Here is a 16,444-nt window from a genome sequence, read left to right as displayed (position 1 = left end):
CCTAGAAGCTTGGAAATGGATATGAGGTTTCAGTTGTGCAGCTATTCTTGGTTTATAAACAGGGAGGCAGCTCATTGAATTTATCACCTTGTTTCTTTGAAGTCTTCTAAGGAGTATTTACATCGTCTGTATAAAGTTTAGTATGCTTTGGGTTTCTATTAAAGTATATAATCCCATGGTACATTGGCCAGCCTGCATCATGCCAGACAAAGTGACATCATGACAGATACATATATAATCCGGGGCATTCCCAGGTAAGGAGAAAATGAGGAGTTTCTCGAGCAATTTCTCCTTTCAATCATTGACAGCCCACCATGCGACGATCCATCATCGGTAAAAGAGAGGACCCATTTCTCCACTGTACCATATGCGGATCTCAAGTACTACTGCGAGAGCCAGAAGTCATCAACGAACGAGAGGACTGGGTGGCGCTCTGCAGACACCGCGGCAAGGCCACGGCCAGGTCGAGAAGGCCGACCATCGTACCGTCTGCTGAAGTCGAAGAAACAGACTTCAAAAAACATGTTTTTGGCTGGATGCACTTTTATCGGGCGAGTAGGTTTCATCCCGCTACTAAATGCACTCATGCCTTTTAGCTGACGCGTGCACGAACTAGTCCTCGACGAACCCGCGACAGGCCGTGTATACCTCTCCGGAATCGACCATGGCACTATGATTGACTACTACCCCGGCCCCGTACCGACGGACCCAGATCGTGCCCGCCTAAGAGGCTTTGTCAGGAACGAGAACCGCTGGAATGTAGATTTCCACATGGTTAACCTTTTCGAGCCGGACAGGCATCGTGAAGCAGGGAGACGGATTGGATTCCCGGCGCACCCCCACTGCTGGCTGCTTGTCGACCGGGTGATCGGGTTTGCAAAAGTGCTTCCGAACCTGCGAGCTTATACTGAGGCCGTAATGGCGTTTTGGCCCGCAAACAAGCGCGATTGGCGTCCCCCCACGCAGCATTTACCCGGTACAGACTCTTGCTTCGAGCAGGGAGCTTTCGGAAGGAGGGAGGGTGTAACTCCCCACTTCAATAGTGAGGATGAGGCAGAGAACTATTTTTATCGTCTAGACACGAAATCTATGCGGGATGAAGAGCTGTGGCATGCCCTTGGAAGTCCGTTGCGGACTCCTGCTATCCAGGAGTTAATGAAGGTTGCAACACGCCCGCGTGCAAGAACGGAAAAGGTTGTTTCACGATTACCTGTGGAGCTTGCTCTTATGATTGTCGACCTGATATACCGTGGTCGCCCACTGTGCCAGGAGAGAATAAATGACACACGGAACATACTCGAAGCGTTTCAGTGGACAATGCCAGACAGTTACTGGAAGAAGCGGTGTGAGCCCGAGCTTGTGTACGAAGTAGGGGATCTTGAGGCATCGGGAAAGCCGGTTGATTGGGCAGTGTTCTGTCTAGGGCTTGAGGAGCTCATGGTTGATCCGCATTGGTTTTGCGTCAGTGGTCTGCGGTTTCGTCAACGGATCTTGCGGGTGCTCAAGGGCATCAAGGAGCGGTTTGAGGAGATCGTGGCGAAGAACGAGAGTGACCTTGGTTGACATGAAAAGAGGGACTCCGATCAGCAGATGCCGATCTAGTACCACTGGGCAGTGTTATCGGGGGAGGAGGGCAATTCCGCGGTTTCTCTCAAGGCCATTTTGTTTCGATTCAAGTCAAGCAGTCGTGCGCAGAAAAGTTCTATAGAAAAGTGCAAACATATAGCAAGGTCAGGTCTGCAACTATAGTTTGTGTGTTGCGCTTCAACGAATCTACTTTACCGGCTGACTCGCAACGTCATTTCGTACTGGTGTGTAAAATCTTCCGCTTCCCCTTCCCATTTGCTCCGCTCTACCACATCCCTCAAACAGTATCCTGGATACTCTGCTGCTATGCCTTTATCAGGGCGTCTCAATTCCTTCATTCCTCCCCGCTACCTTACCTCAGCCCTCATCGTCTCAATCGGCGGTCTGCTCAGTGGGTATGTTCTCCTTCCCATTCCCCTCAATCAGCAGCATTAACCCCAGAGCAGCCTTGACACAGGAGTAATAGGGCCTCTAAGTGTCATGCCCACGTTTCTAACCACCGGCCTCTATTCACGGCTTCATCGTCTCCTCAGTCCGCCTCTCCGCAACGTTCGCCTCGCTCTTCTCAGGAACAACAATCTCGGACAAGCTTGGCCGAACGCGGCTTCTGGCCCTCGGGTCGCTAGTGTTTGCTCTTGGAGCCACGCTCGAGGTGAGTGCGCACCGACTCTCGGTTTTAATTCTTGGTAGGTTAGTCGTTGGGATTGGGGAGGGGTTGTTCTTAAGCACATTGGTCGTGTACGTTACCTCCCCTCGCCTTGCCGTGCCTTCCATTCTCTCTTTTGCTCGTGCGGGGAACTCGCATCGCTGATCAGCTAACCGACCTGGAGATACATCTGCGAAATCTCCCTTTCCAAATACCGTGGCCCTCTCGCCTCCCTCGTGCAAGTCTTCATAACCATTCGGCCTCGTCGCTGGCTACTTCATGTGCGATAGGACCGTCCGGATACATAGTGAATTCCCCTGGCAGTTTCCACTAGCACTGTAGGCAGGTGTTGCTGCACCGCTGGCAATTTTAGCCAGGTTCTGGCTCCCTGAGTCGCCGAGGTGGTTGAGTCATCAGGGACGACATGCGGAAACTGACGCCGCTTGGCTAGCACTTGGAATCGGAGAGGCTGATCGTGGTGGGGATGCTGGGCTGTCACTGGGACAGAATGGCACTGACAATGAGGGTGTTGAGAAGAGGCTGACTATATGGGAGCATGCCCGCCTTGAATGCCGTCGAGGGATCACACAGCTAAAGCGTGTCCTAGGCCCGGGACAAGAAGACAGGCGCTCTTAGCGGTCTTCCTCATGTCAATGCAGCACCTAAGCGGGGTTGATGGTGTTCTCTACGTAGGTACCGCCATTTGTCTCCCATTCAACCCCTCTGTACAGAGTCAATGAGAGCAATCAACTGACGGATGTGAAAATCAAAAGACGCCCCCCTCCTCTTCCACCAAGCCGGCCTCTCCACCTCCAAATACTCCTTTCTCGCCTCCGGCGTCTCCGCATTCGTGACCTGCCTCAGATCTATACCTGCCTTCCTCCTAACTGACAAGATCGGGCGCCGCGTATCAACACTATACGGTGGGATCGTCCTCGCTACAATCATGGCGCTTATTGATTCATTGTATGCGTCGGGGATTGTACAGCCTGACACAGGGGCTGCGCGGTGGGTGGTTATTGTCTTGGTTTACTTATTTGCAATCACGTATCATATCAGTACGTTTATACCCATTCTCCCCCATTGACTAGTTTGTATGGTATGGTGTGATACGGCGTACTGACGCTTACAGCTTGGGCCCTCGGAATCAAAGTCTTCACGAGCGAAATCCAGCCTGTTCCCACCAGAGCAACGGCCACGAGTATAGCGCAGAGTGCGAATTGTGTACATCATCCTTTCCCTTTTTTTTTTATCCCCTTTTAGCTAGCCTGACCCATCTCAACCTAACCCTACCATGCCCTATCTCCCCTACTACCAAGTTCCAATCCCATCCAGCCCTACCCAGAAAACAAACTACATAATCTTAGCTAACACATCGTGCAGATAACAAACTTTGCCGTAGCATATATAACCCCTGTCCTATTGCCAAGATCCTCTTTCAGTGTCTACTTCCTTTTCTGCGGCTGTACATTGCTAACTGTCGTGGCTTGCGCCGTGTGTATGCCCGAGACAAAGGGAAGGGCTTTGAAGAGTATCGCTGATAGCTTCTACCGGCATCAGCCGGGTGGCCAGGCTCCTCTTCTGGGATTGGACTTAGGGCTTTGGCACGGGGACGGGGACGCTAGGGGAGATATGGGGATTCGGGAGGGTGGGGGGTGAGGTGGTTATAGCTATCTGGTCTCAGACATCTGTCTCTCCTTGATAGACACTTGCAAACGCCAAACGGAAATTATTTGACATTTCAACTGCAAGATATTTAAAAGCTACGCGAGAGCTACTTCTTGGAGACTAAACCAAACAGCTGTATACCGTAACAAAGAGTATATATTTGGTCTCTACCCCACCAAGTGAGATGGCCTGATTTGGGTTTCGAAAGAGTCAAAGAAGGCGAAGAAGGCAAATTGAAGTGGGAAAAAGCAGGGCCAGAAAGTAGAACCCTAGGGGACGCAGTATCGTCTGAAAGTACGAAAATCCATCCCATCTATTGCATGCATTTACCAGGGTATGAAACTCACAGCCACACCCCACAACAACCCCACGCCAACTCCTGCATATCACACGCGGGATTTCAATCTGATTTCCAACCGCTAAACTGTGGCTGAGCCGCTCCATTTCTGCCTCAGTAACCCTCTAGTATAAATCCCAAACAAAGCTACCAATCACAGCTCTAATAACCTCGACATATCTCGACAGATTCCAACCTCCTCTCCAGACTAAGAATGCAGTACAGTGGCTTTGAGGGGTAGACCCGTTGCCCTGGTTCACCCGGGATCCCAACTTAGGTTCTTCCCAGAGGCGCAGAGAAGCAGGAGCTATATGCCATTCTGCTCACCTGAGGCGTGGTTGCCGGCAAGGCAGATACTAGGTGAAGTGGACTGAGCAGGGTGAGGGTGAAGATATTCAACTGATGCACTGCTTTTAGTGGTGGGTATTAGGATGAACCATGGAAAGTATGTTTATCACCCCCGTATCCCTGCGAATTAACCCCAAGTAGGTACTCGGCGAGTCAGAGGCTGGTCAGCCTTCAAGTTCTTTGCTCGTTTGGGGAAGAACGCACTGGGAGAACCCAAGGAATCAGAAGGGTTCCATAGCAGTACCTGTGCGGCCAGAGTTCCATGCTCAAAACTCACCATATGAAGCAGATTGCCAATCTCGACGATGATGGCCACTAAGATCAGTAGCTGGTCGGTGTGCCCTCTGTGTATTTCTTATAGAGGTGTTCGCGTATGGTTTTCGCAGTGTTCAAATGCCCAAGTCTTTGCGCCAGGGCAAGAGGTGTCAGTCCATGCCCGTCTCTGACAGCAGGCCTAACGCCCCGAAGCTCGAGAAGACGCTCCACCACCTTGGTATGACCGTTCATTGCTGCTAGCCCAAGGGGCGTCCGACCGACTCTCTCCACGGGATTTAGCTCAACGCCCTCTTGCTGAAGCAAAATTTCGACAGTGTTTAACCCGCCGTTCTCTGATGCCAGGGCCAGAGGTGTCTTCCCATTAAAATCAGGAATATTCAGTTCCGCCGTTGATCGTCGAAGTAGCGAGTCGACAATGAAGGCATTATCGTTTTGTGCGGCCACTGCTAATAGGTTCCTTCCGTAGAGGTCTTGAATATCCGACAAAGCATCCGGTCCTTGAAGCAGTAGCAGCACCATTTCCCAATCGTGTGCGCCTGCTGCCAGAGCCAGAGGAGTCCTACCATCCCCAGCGGGGCTATTTATTTCAACATCTCATCTCTGGAGCAGAAGCTCAACGGCCTTCCGATCGCTCGCTCCTACCGCTGCTACCAGAGATGTTTGAAGCGGCGAAACAGTCCTTGCATTGGGATCGACGCACCCAGAATCCAGTAGCGCTTTCACTAAGTCAGCGTCACCGAAACAAGCCTCCTATGACTCGGTCAGCTTTTGGCCTTCTTTAAACAATTAGGAGTATATACCACACTCTCTATCCGGATTGCTGACAACGACATCTCTAAGCCGCAGGTCTTCGCAAGGATCGTTGCCAGGTGGACCGGGTGCGCCACCGCCAACGCCGACCATCAACCCAAAGCGAATCTTAGGAAAAGTCCGTAGCATGTTCGCAGCTGCTGTAGCTGCCGGCGAGGTCCCCATAGTGCCAGAAGGCAGGCAAATGAGGACAACATTGTGGTCGCCCATCCGCCCGAGGGTGTACGTGTTTGTGTCGGTTTCATCCTGGACGAGACTCGGATGGAGCTCATCGAACATGGTCCGCGAGGCGGCCATTTCGATGGGTAGAGCGCAAATCCATCCCTCTGTATAATCAAAGTTTGTCAAACAGGGTGAGCTGGATCTCGCGTTGGAGCTTGTCGTTGCGGTCGCGGAGTTGCAAGAATCGGGCTCCAGCGGGGTCGCTGCCCGGCGGCGCTTAGCAGGTCGCCCCTTCCCTTCGGCCATGGTGTCCCTTCCTCTATCGTCACCTTATTTAAGAACGACTTCAGGTTACTTGTCTCGAGTGGGTAGAGATTATGTATGTAATAAAGATGTTTGAGTTCCGCTGGAGTCCTTCTTGAAATCATCAAGTTTCCTCCCTGCAAGCATGGCCCGAACACGTGATGTGGCCCAGCATCGCGGGCAGCCTTGTCAGCCTCGCGCGAAAGATGGCCGCTTCCCAAATCCATCTTTTCAGAGGACAAGGTTTGAGGGACAGGCATAAAACACCACCAAGCCTCGAATATAAATAAGTCTCTTACTGTGGCAGAGCATGACTCACTTAGTCACGTCACTTACTTCTCAGCCAGATATGAGCTGAATTTCGCTGTTATCGCTGAGACCTTGGCCACTTTGGGCGTGATATCCTCCATGGCACGACCCAGTCTCGCTGGTTCCTATTCGTTTTCTTCTTCTTCTTTTTTGCGCCGGTAATGCCTGATCGTGTCTTCAACAACAACACATGCGAACAACTGCATTCAAAACGCTATCTGGCTCCAAGAACGCTCGTATATTCCAACTCGACATTTACATGAACACCTCACATGGGAATCATCGTTATCTCTTCCTTACTCCAATACCGCCTCATATTCTCCGCCCCCAAGGTCTTAACCTCCTGATCCAGATGCGTCCAGAGGACCTCACGCCACCCCTCCATCTTTTCCCGCAGCACGTCAAGCCTCAACTCTTCCTCCCCAGATACACACTTCTCGAGATACTTTTCAAACCCCTCAAGCCCGTCGTGAATCTGCCGATGCTGCCGCAAAAGTTCCGCAGCGCGTTTCCCGCGCCCTTTCGCTTGAAATTCCGGCATGCGCCGCGCCAGGTACGGAAAAACGTGGTTCTCTTCTATACTGTGGTGCACCTCGAGATGCTGCGCAAATTGCAAGCCGACGTTGATGAATTGCTTCAGCGTCATGTTTGACGGGCGTTTATTGGCTGTTGTTGCATCCCAGAGGATGTTCCACGAGTGTCGGAAATGGGCGTGCTGCTCAACGTTAGAATCACCCTTCCTTCTCGAACGGGATAGATATATAAAGCGATGCAGGGTGACTTACAAAATACTCCATCTGCTCGGCTTTTTGGTTATACGCTCTGAAATCTTGGGGTGAGAGCGGGGGGAGCTTCTGCTCTTCCTCCTGCTTTGGTGCTGGCTCTTGCGGCTGTTCTTGACTCATTGTGGCGATAGGCGTAGCCTTCGTAGAAAGATGGTAGCGATGGGGTTTCAGGAGACCAGTGCTGGCGGGCGACAGAGACGAGAATACGTTGTAGCGGGGTTTGAGGAAGTGTTGAGCGTAGAGTGAGAGGTTAAAGCCGCACTTCATTTGTGGCCGAGATGTGGTTATGTATACAGTATCGCGGGAAACATCAACAGAAGCAGGCTGACTTTTTTGAGTTTTGATATGATCGGGAATCCCCCCACCTTGGACGGCCTTAGAAACAACAGGCCAACCATTTCTAAGCCTTATAAATCGGGCAGTGGATGAAGGATTTTACACATATGCTAGTATTAACCCGGTTAGCGCTGAGAATAGCGTAACCTAGAATGGCCTAGCGCTGAATCTCAGTGCACCTTGGCATCCCCAAATGGTCGATCATCGGCAGGTCCACAAACACCAAGCACCGTCGTCACCTTCGCTGAGGGAATGTTGTATCAGCTACCTTCGGAGCTCCTCGGCGAGGTGATCTCTAAATTGGGCACCGACCTAGCCCGGTATGCAACCATTAGCCGCCAGTGGCAAGCCGCGATTGAGCGGCAAACATTCGCCGAAATCAAGCTAAACACCTCTTGAGAGGCTCGCGGAGTTCCATGAAATTGTCGCCCAGAGCAGATGGCTAAGGTCATATCTTCGTAAGGTCCAGGTCATTGTCCAGCTGGAAACATACTCGATTGAAGCGCGCGCCCACTTCCACACTTCCGAGGAGCATGCAAGAAACAATCAAATCTTCATCCACTCGCCCCGGACTATCCTGGAAGCCCTGGTGTTATAGTCACCGGAGGATGGGGATAGAGGCAATGTCGAGCTATGGATCAAAGTACATTCTCGAGTGATGTTGTTGACCGTCAGGGGTCGAAAGTTGCGCGAATGGAAGCAGGGATGGATCTTCTACACACGAGATTTGGGCAATCTTCTCTGACCGAGCTGGAAGATGTACCGCCTGTTAATAGTTAATTTTCTCTTGGTGGAAGGAAACACACGGCTGATCAGTCCTGCATCCTGCTCCTATCTATCGACCAAGCTGCCTCGGTTGCAGAGGGTGGACCTTAAGCTCTTCGATAATGAAAAGCCGGATTCCGAGTTACGGAAGCGCAATCGAGAGGGTGATCCCCCTTTTTCCAAAAAACATAATAAGCATAGTCCATTTTGATCTTTGAGAAATGGCAGGCTTCACCAACTCAGTGCACCTCTGGCCAACGTCAGTGCGGGAATTCCGGCTCAACTTTCCTCACACGCCACCACGAAATGAGCGACTCGTCCCCGAGAATATACTGAGTGGCGCAAATTATGATATGTTTAGTGTCCATCTGCAAGACCTCTCACAGCAACTCACGACTCTCTACCTAAGTGCCATGATAGGACGGAACTGTTCTGGCCTCTCGAGTCGGAGAACAGCACCAGTCTACCCTTCTGGCCCAATCTAACAGTATACACCGTTCTTCGGCGGAACCACGCCAGCAGGAATATGGCTCTTTGAAGAAAACCCCTTGGAGAAAGATGAGGAGCCTACACACTCACAGAACGCTGGCACGATTTCCCAGAACATCTTCGGCCACCTGTTGAGACTGACATGCGGCTTTTTTCCGCACAGAGGCAACGATAGAGCTTCTTAGGGGCCTGTACATCTCCGCTGGGCAAGCCGCACGGAGGATGCCGCGACTGCAGCACATGCAGCTGAGATGTTTTCCGAATCGCGCTCTGCATACATCTGATCATAGCGTCGATGGCGATTCGGTATCGAACGCGGAGGGTGAATACTCTCCTGCTCCGATTGAATTGGGTAGAGCGTTTATCCACCTCCCTACGAGTTTTGTTCACAGGTTTCCAGATTATAACCAGTCAAGGAACCCTAATTCAATGTGGCCATCCTCAGTGGACTTGTCAACATAGCAGTGGCTCTCATCTTGCAAGGCTGGAAGAGGACAAACCAACGGAACATTAACAGACTCAGCCAGCGTCAGAGTGTTCCTATATCAGAAGGGAGCATTGATGGATGCACTACGGTGAATACCTCAGTTCTACTGTGTTACTTACTACCACTACAAGAGGCTATAGGTATACTGGTGCTGATACGGAAGGTGCGAATGACTGGCTCGAGCTCGGCCTGGGCGCTTCGACATCGGATTGAATGCATGTATCCCGCGGGCTTCGGCGATGGTGCGGGAAATGCCTTTTTATCTCCTTCTACTTCGCTGAGCTCTTCTCACTTTCCATAACTTTAATGTCTTGGGTGGATCTAAAAGCAAAAGACATAAAGTGGTCTGATGTGATTGACGGCTTATTTCTCGTACGATTGGCTCCTTCACGGCAGATGCGATGAGCGTTTCGTCAAGTTGGTGTTATGGTGTGGTGAGCGATCGGGCCTCTAACACATCCCAGTTCTTGCTACCAAATGACTGTAAGGACCCACGATGCTAAAACCCGGTCGTCTCTGCTCCCGATCGCCCTACACACTGGTGCGTATTATATGGCGTGAATGCTAGAGGAACCACAGTAGACACCTAAACACCCCGAGTTTGGGGGCCAGCGCAATCACTGGCTACCCTAACTAGCTACTACTAGTCCACGTCTCCGAGTTCTATCCTACAGCCGCCTCATAGACAGGAATGACCAGGATTCGGCTAGTGTTCGATTAGTTCTCTCGGCGCTTCTCCACAATTTGACTTGGTTGGGCCTATTTAAGGAACGTTCACCCGCGTTCAAGATCACTTTCAAGGTCTTCATTGTTATTGAATGCTCATTCCTTCCTCGCCAATCCAAGTCGCTCCGACCCAACGCCTACCCGCTCTACAACAACAAGGCAAAACAAAACAAAATGTACACCCACACAACGCTTACCCTCCCCTCCGGTCCCATCGCCCACAACTGGAAACCCTCGGGCCCCCCGTCGCCACGCGCGATCCTCATACTGCAGCACGGCTTCGGCGAATATGCACAACGCTATGCGACCTCACATTCTAAATTCATCCTGCGACTTACAGAGCGGGGGATCGAGGTCTGGGCGCTCGATCTGCAGGGTCATGGGCGATCTCCTGGTGTTCGCGGGGTTGTGGATCTTCAAGCGGCTGTGAGAGATCATGTGTGGCTGGTTGGGTTTGCTGCTGGTGGTGGTGCTATATCCACGGGCGTTACGGCGGCGACGGCGTCAGTAGGCTCGACCTCCGATAATGCCAGAATCAACCCCGCAACTCCGCCAATACTCCTCTTCGGCCACTCCCTTGGCGGCCTTGTTACAGCCGGGAGCGCTACAACCCTCCTCACAGCCTCGCAGAAATCCAACAACCCGAATCCCACCCCAACACCACGCATAACGGGCCTCCTCCTGACAAGCCCCGTCCTCCCCTTTCCCAGCCAAAACCAGATGCACAGCCTCATATCCCACTTCGCATCTCTGCTCCTTCGCATTATCGCATTCTTCTTCCCGCACCGCGAAGTCCCCTCCTTACCAGGCTCAACCCCGCCACCACATGATACACTCCGCGGCGATCATGAGGCTGTGCGACTTGCGGGGGAAGATCAGATGCTTTTCCGCGGTGGGATCTCGTGGGTTGTTGCGGCGAGTGCGGTTGGGGTTGTTAGGGGAGTTTGGGGTGGTATTAGGGAGAGGTTGTGGGGGCAGAATGGTGGGGATGGGGATGGGGATGGGAGCGACACTGGGATGAACGTGCTTGTCCTGCATGGACGCTGGGATCCGTGGAGCGACTGGCGTGGGAGCTTGTCCTTTGTCGAGGGAATCCAGCGATTTCGAACTCAAGCCGCGTGCGCCAAGGGCGCGGGAATCGGAAAACAGGACGAAAGCGAGAGTGAAGTCTCCTCGACCAAGCTCGTTATTCTCGATACCCCATACCACGAGCTACTAAGCGCCGGAGGAAGCACAGGCGAGGAGGTTCTTAGGGTTATGCTGGAGTGGATCGAGGCCCGGATCGCCGATGCCGGCGCTAGCCCTAATTCGGGGGCAGATTGCGAGCCGGGGCAATAAACGCTCCGGGTGTATGTTTGCCTAGGTACGTCTGATCTACTTGGCATACCCCTCTCGCCTCGGAGGATGAGGATGGATCTGGTATAAATAATCAAATCCCATGCAGATAATATTCCGAGTCGACTCGGCCTGACTACAAAAGCACAAATGGCAGCAGCAATCCGCGACAGGGCCGTGTTGGTAGCGCTTGCTATAGTTACGGTGCCGGGAATTCTGGCCTCGCTGCTTGCTCGGAGGTTGTTCTCGCAGTCGGATATCCCGCTCAGGGAAGATCTCCGGCGGTCTCTTTTACGAGGGTATGATCAACAGATTCATTCTCATATCTGTACCCTGCCACCTATATCCTTCAAGTCCTAACGACACCACCAACCCACACAGCCTCTCAGCAGTCGTCCCCCTCGCCACAATAAAGCGCTACAACGCATCACCACGCAACAACACCCTGCTCAACTCCACGCGATTCTCTGAAATAAAACAGAACCTCTGCACGCCCGTCTCCACCGCTAAATTCACAGGAACCTGGATCCGCACCCCGTCTCCAGACAGAAACGACAGCGAAACCGCCTTCGTCCTCCTCTGGCTCCACGGCGGCGCATACTGCCTCGGCCACGCCCTCGGAAACAGCACAACGCTCCTCCGTGTCTCCGAGCGCATCGCGGAAAAAGCCCCCGATACCTCACTAGCCATCTTCTCGGTAGAGTACACGCTCGGTCCAGAAGCTAGATTCCCGACGCAGCAGCGCGAAGCCCTCGCCGCGTACCGGTATTTGTTAGACCGAGGAATCGCGCCAGAGAGGATTGTCGTTGGAGGGGTTTCGGCGGGTGGACACCTGGCGATTTCTTGTCTGCTGGCGGTAGCAGAGGAGGGTCTCGCAAAGCCGCACGGCGCATTCCTTCTCTGTCCGTGGGTCAATCTGCGGAACGCGTCGCCATCGTTTGAGACCAATCGGCATAGGGATATTCTGAGCAAGCGGCTTCTGGATCGGTGCGTGGAGGCCGTGGCGCCGGGTGCAGACTGCGAGCCCGACGTATCAAGCCTCTTTGATTTCACGACATTAGGATCACATCTAGGCGACGGGTCAAAAACCTGGGAGGATATCCTCCCCGCGCGGACATGGGTCAACGTCGGGAGCCACGATGTGTTCCTGCACGATATCCAGACATTCGTTCAGAATGCATCCGCTGACGGGGCGAGTATTGAGTTGCAGGTTACTCCCGGGATGGCGCATGCGTGGCAGTTCAAGCTGGACCGGCCTACGGAGCCGGAGTATTGTGGTCTGAGGCCCAGGGAGGATGTACCCGTGAGAGTCATGCGAGGGAGTGAGAATATTGCCGAGGGGCTTCTTAGGGTTTTGGGGTAGATGGTCGTATCTAGTGAGACATGTTGGCCAACCTGTGTGTATCTGCCTGAAAAGGGGAGTAAACAAGTTGTGATTATGATGAAAGGTGCTCCTTCTCGAGTACTGTAACGTAACTCACCGCAGCCATAATAAGTGCCCAAGAGAAACCAACTTCTCTCCTCCATTCTCCCCTATCGTCTCACCCCATCAGACAAAGACCACAATCCAAGACCAAAACCAACTCACCACAATTATGCTGCAAACCACATCTGCGCAAGCCATACCGGCCTCCCAGCCCCAACGTCCGGATAAGACCTCCATGACACGCCCAATCAACATCAAACGCCGCGTCCGCCCGCTCGCGGTATACATCGATCATATTGCCCAGCGCAAGCCCGCCAACAATGACAACGAGAACCGACGACATGGCGAGCCACGTATCGGTCCCCAGTTCAAAGAAGATTAACCCCTCTCTCGGGCGGCGCACGAGCTCGCGGGGCGATGGTCGCAACCGGTCATGGGGTCTGTCGACGAAGAGCTGACCTACGGAGGTGAGGACGGGCATGCCGGTGAGGGTTAAAAGGACAGACATGGAGGTAATGGCGCAGGCGTCTGCTATCGCCATTGTTCCGTCGAAGGGGGCGTCGACGTAGAGCCAGTTTCTGTTGCTGCAGAGTTGATTCGCGGAGCAGCTTGTTGTCCCGGGGCCGCTGAGGACGCGCGCTCTGTCGCAGTCGTCGCTTGGGTTTGGGCCGCGCATGCCGTAGCCGGAGATCCCTGGGTGGCTTCGCGCTTGGAGGGTTGGGCCAGGGTGTAGATCGTGGCGCTCCACTGACCAATTGTCAGCAGGTAGAGCCCCCACCGGGCGGCTTTGATCCGTTGCGGGTGTTGGGGCCGCGGACCTGTAGTTGCGGTTCCATCATGATGCTGATGCCGTCCTGGACGATGTTGGCGCGCAGCGCTGCTTCCATGTCCGCGCAGGTCGTTTCGGCGAAGATGGTCAGGTTTTTGTATCATTCTGAGAATCAAGTATTTTGTAGAGTGCATACTCGAGGCTGTCTGCAGGAAACGCAGTCTCTGTTGACCACGAACCTGACCGTGTAGGCGATGGAATCGATGAGCAGGCAGGTTAGAGCTATCGGCAGGGCATATTGAACTGCCAGGAATAAATACTTAGTCCACCGCGGAAAACTTGGGGAATTTGCATTCGATGCGGGGAGGGGGGCTAAACAGGGTCAGACTGGAGAGGTTCAGGACGTCTGGAGGTGGACCCACATCCAGCTTCAAGTCGCTGGCTGGAAGTCTCTCATGGTTATACGGCCGTGACTGGCCCAACATATCCACAACTTGTGAAGATGGCAACAGAGAATCTGAATCTGCGAATGCAAATATTGGTTGGGAAAAGTGGCGGGGCAGCCAAGTTCGCACTTCAGCCTTGCGCGGCACTTGGCGTGCCTTGGCCAATAGCGTGGAAAACAACGATTTGCACAATCATACCGGAGGGAAACACCTTGAGCAGGGTTAGCCACGACTAGCGGACTAATCGAAGACCGTGTGACGCTTTGCACCTGAATGACTGCCTATGCAGTATTTTCTCGCTCTGGTGGATAGTATACCAAGACCTATTTGAGTGCGGCACATCTGATCAGACTGCGAGGAGAGAGGGAGACCAGTAGGGATTGGTGATCCTAAAGCAGTAGACTCTGTACAGCAGCAACACACACGGAGATTCATGTTGAGAGCAAATTCTTCTAGAGCGTCAGCTATAAGCTGAAGACCTGTCTGAACCACCTAGAGTTAACTTCCCTCGGTGCAAAGGCAAGTATTTCAGAGCCCATAGTCTCCCTTATCTCTCTCCCTCATCCCCCTCTTACTCCAAGCCCAACTCGATAAAAGCCATATTACTCCCAACCGGCTGCCTGATTGCCCTAACCGCCAACCCGCCCTCAACCCTCGCAAACATCTGCCTCCAATCCTCCAATGCCCGCTCTCCGGCATTGAAATTCTGCAGCATTGTCAAATCCTGCGCCCGGAACAACCTTTCCTTAGCCAGCGGTACAGACCCCGGATCCGGCAACAGCGAGTCCATGACTATGATCCGGGAGTCCTTTTCGAGGGCTGGGACGAGGTGCGAGAGGATATTGATGGCGTCGTCCGTCGGCCAATCGTGCAGAATCATGCGGAGGAAGTAGACCGCAGCGCCACGGATTGGTTGTGGGGTGAGGAAGCTGTGTGCCAGGTAGGTTATTCGGGAGGCTAGGGCTGTGCTGTCGGAGAGGGAGGCGAGGTGGGAAGGTGCGTTGTCGATAACCTCGGGAAGGTCTTGCACGATAAATTTCAATGAGGGGAATTCACGGGCAAGCGCAATGGAGACGTGCCCCGTTGAGCCGCCGACCTTGACAACGATCAGTGGGATGCATATGAAGAATCAGAGGGCGGGAACGTACATCGACGACTGTGGCCTCACCAAGACTAGCCCAGTCAAAGCCGGCAATGGTGTGCTTGAGGTCGTGTTTTTGCAAAGACGAAACGGCTTTCATGAGACTCTGGAAAAGCGCCTTCCGCTCGGCAAGTTGCGCCAGGTGGTCGAAGAATGGAAGCTCGGTATCATTCGCAGAGTTGTACGACGTGTGTATCCGACTCAGGCTCCGAGGCCATTTCGTCTGAGCAGCAACCATCGCCGCCGCTGCTGGCACAGAGACGTCGCAGACCCAGGCGGCCCATGTCCGGTTGGGCTCGCTGTTGCGGATATAGAGAGAGGTAGCGGAGTGAGAGACTTGTTGCGGGGTGGGCTCTTCGAAGAGTCCCGCGGTTATCGCCATACGAATGATGCTCTTCGCATGGGCGACAGCGACGTTGGCTTTGCCAGCTAGCTCGGGGTAGCTAATGGAACCCTCGGCGGGGACTAGGTCGAAGATTTGAAAATGCCAGAGCCATTGGAGGGTTGCAATGTCTTCGTACTGCTACCAGTCAACAAAGTATATCCTTCAAAGTTCGAAATCAAAACATACCGCAGTCCGCGCTTGGCTTATGTGATCGCTTGGCCCGGCAGCAAGACGGAAGAGGCGGAGGGCGGCGTCCATGATCTGCTCGCGAGCATTCTGGACCTCTAGCGGGGCATCATTCGGAAGAACAACCGGTGGGGTATTCTTATCAAAGGATGGATGGGGTAGCCCTGAGGTATCAAGGTAATCATGAAGGGCTCTGACGTCCTGAAGTAGCTTTGTGACAATGTCCTCCATTGTGGAGGCACCTCCGCTGATTGTCATCTTTGACTGATCTGAATCGATGCTTCCTTCCATCGGGGCAGGCCGAGCAATAAGTATGCCCAAGGGCGGAAAATAACGGAAGGGCTAAGGGGAGTCAGACTCCATTAGGCAAGCGATTGGACTGTGCAGGGATGAGATATCGGATGCCGAAGTGTAGCATTCCTGGCAGCATTGTTGGGCCTCTCTGCGGGACAGAAAAAGCAAAGCCACCGGAGTCAGCTAGGCTATACCGAGCTGCGTATTATTATTCCGAAGAGAAGTAGAGTGGCGTATCTTTCGGCGGATTCGCTGAAATGCCGCAGTTGACTGAATACCACATGTTCACGATGTATATAGCATCGGCATAATCGGCCACAAGCTGGCCATGTAGGATCCGCTCTGGCGTTTCTATGCCTCACGCGAGATCAGGCCAAATAACCAAAGGCATGATAGTCTAACTAGTTGTCGAAGCTCGTGTCGAAATG

At 53.1% G+C, this 16,444-nt stretch overlaps 7 protein-coding genes across 7 annotated transcripts; 4 read left to right on the top strand and 3 right to left on the bottom strand.

Annotated features, from left to right (window-relative positions):
- Window positions 1-314: 314 nt before the first annotated feature.
- Window positions 315-1,563, top strand: BJX68DRAFT_276231 (uncharacterized protein; the record flags this gene model as incomplete). The annotated part of the gene is made up of 2 exons (XM_071048041.1): window positions 315-555; window positions 617-1,563. The coding sequence occupies 2 exons, from the start codon at window positions 315-317 to the stop codon at window positions 1,561-1,563; spliced, it is 1,188 nt and encodes a 395-aa protein (XP_070898647.1).
- A 330-nt stretch (window positions 1,564-1,893) lies between these two features.
- BJX68DRAFT_276230 (putative transporter) lies at window positions 1,894-3,892 on the top strand (the record flags this gene model as incomplete). The annotated part of the gene is made up of 9 exons (XM_071048040.1): window positions 1,894-1,982; window positions 2,034-2,062; window positions 2,121-2,325; window positions 2,418-2,497; window positions 2,580-2,831; window positions 2,870-2,926; window positions 3,007-3,291; window positions 3,366-3,457; window positions 3,617-3,892. 9 exons carry the CDS (start codon window positions 1,894-1,896, stop codon window positions 3,890-3,892), a joined length of 1,365 nt encoding a protein of 454 aa, XP_070898646.1.
- Window positions 3,893-4,907: 1,015 nt separating this feature from the next.
- On the bottom strand, window positions 4,908-6,140 carry BJX68DRAFT_267449 (ankyrin repeat domain-containing protein; the record flags this gene model as incomplete). Its single annotated transcript, XM_071045819.1, has 3 exons — window positions 4,908-5,439; window positions 5,563-5,612; window positions 5,688-6,140. 3 exons carry the CDS (start codon window positions 6,138-6,140, stop codon window positions 4,908-4,910), a joined length of 1,035 nt encoding a protein of 344 aa, XP_070898645.1.
- A 574-nt stretch (window positions 6,141-6,714) lies between these two features.
- Window positions 6,715-7,351, bottom strand: BJX68DRAFT_267448 (hemerythrin domain-containing protein; the record flags this gene model as incomplete). The annotated part of the gene is made up of 2 exons (XM_071045818.1): window positions 6,715-7,161; window positions 7,232-7,351. The coding sequence occupies 2 exons, from the start codon at window positions 7,349-7,351 to the stop codon at window positions 6,715-6,717; spliced, it is 567 nt and encodes a 188-aa protein (XP_070898644.1).
- Window positions 7,352-10,117: 2,766 nt separating this feature from the next.
- BJX68DRAFT_238273 (uncharacterized protein) lies at window positions 10,118-10,459 on the top strand. Its single transcript, XM_071040324.1, has one exon. The coding sequence runs from the start codon at window positions 10,127-10,129 to the stop codon at window positions 10,352-10,354; it is 228 nt and encodes a 75-aa protein (XP_070898643.1). The 5' UTR covers window positions 10,118-10,126; the 3' UTR covers window positions 10,355-10,459.
- A 1,060-nt stretch (window positions 10,460-11,519) lies between these two features.
- Window positions 11,520-12,732, top strand: BJX68DRAFT_267446 (Alpha/Beta hydrolase protein; the record flags this gene model as incomplete). The annotated part of the gene is made up of 2 exons (XM_071045817.1): window positions 11,520-11,668; window positions 11,751-12,732. 2 exons carry the CDS (start codon window positions 11,520-11,522, stop codon window positions 12,730-12,732), a joined length of 1,131 nt encoding a protein of 376 aa, XP_070898642.1.
- A 1,849-nt stretch (window positions 12,733-14,581) lies between these two features.
- On the bottom strand, window positions 14,582-15,953 carry BJX68DRAFT_255691 (O-methyltransferase-domain-containing protein; the record flags this gene model as incomplete). The annotated part of the gene is made up of 3 exons (XM_071043088.1): window positions 14,582-15,106; window positions 15,159-15,671; window positions 15,723-15,953. 3 exons carry the CDS (start codon window positions 15,951-15,953, stop codon window positions 14,582-14,584), a joined length of 1,269 nt encoding a protein of 422 aa, XP_070898641.1.
- Window positions 15,954-16,444: the final 491 nt, after the last annotated feature.

The sequence above is a fragment of the Aspergillus pseudodeflectus genome (assembly GCF_044049435.1).
Source record: "Aspergillus pseudodeflectus strain CBS 756.74 chromosome Unknown BJX68scaffold_24, whole genome shotgun sequence".
In the NCBI taxonomy this organism is placed as follows: Eukaryota; Fungi; Ascomycota; class Eurotiomycetes; order Eurotiales; family Aspergillaceae; genus Aspergillus; species Aspergillus pseudodeflectus.
Note: the sequence above shows the minus strand (reverse complement) of the source record. Positions and strands in the feature narration are given on the sequence as shown.

Excerpts from the sequence above, each read along its gene's own strand:
- BJX68DRAFT_238273 (XM_071040324.1), top strand. The coding sequence starts at position 10,127 with ATGCTCATTCCTTCCTCGCCAATCCAAGTCGCTCCGACCCAACGCCTA.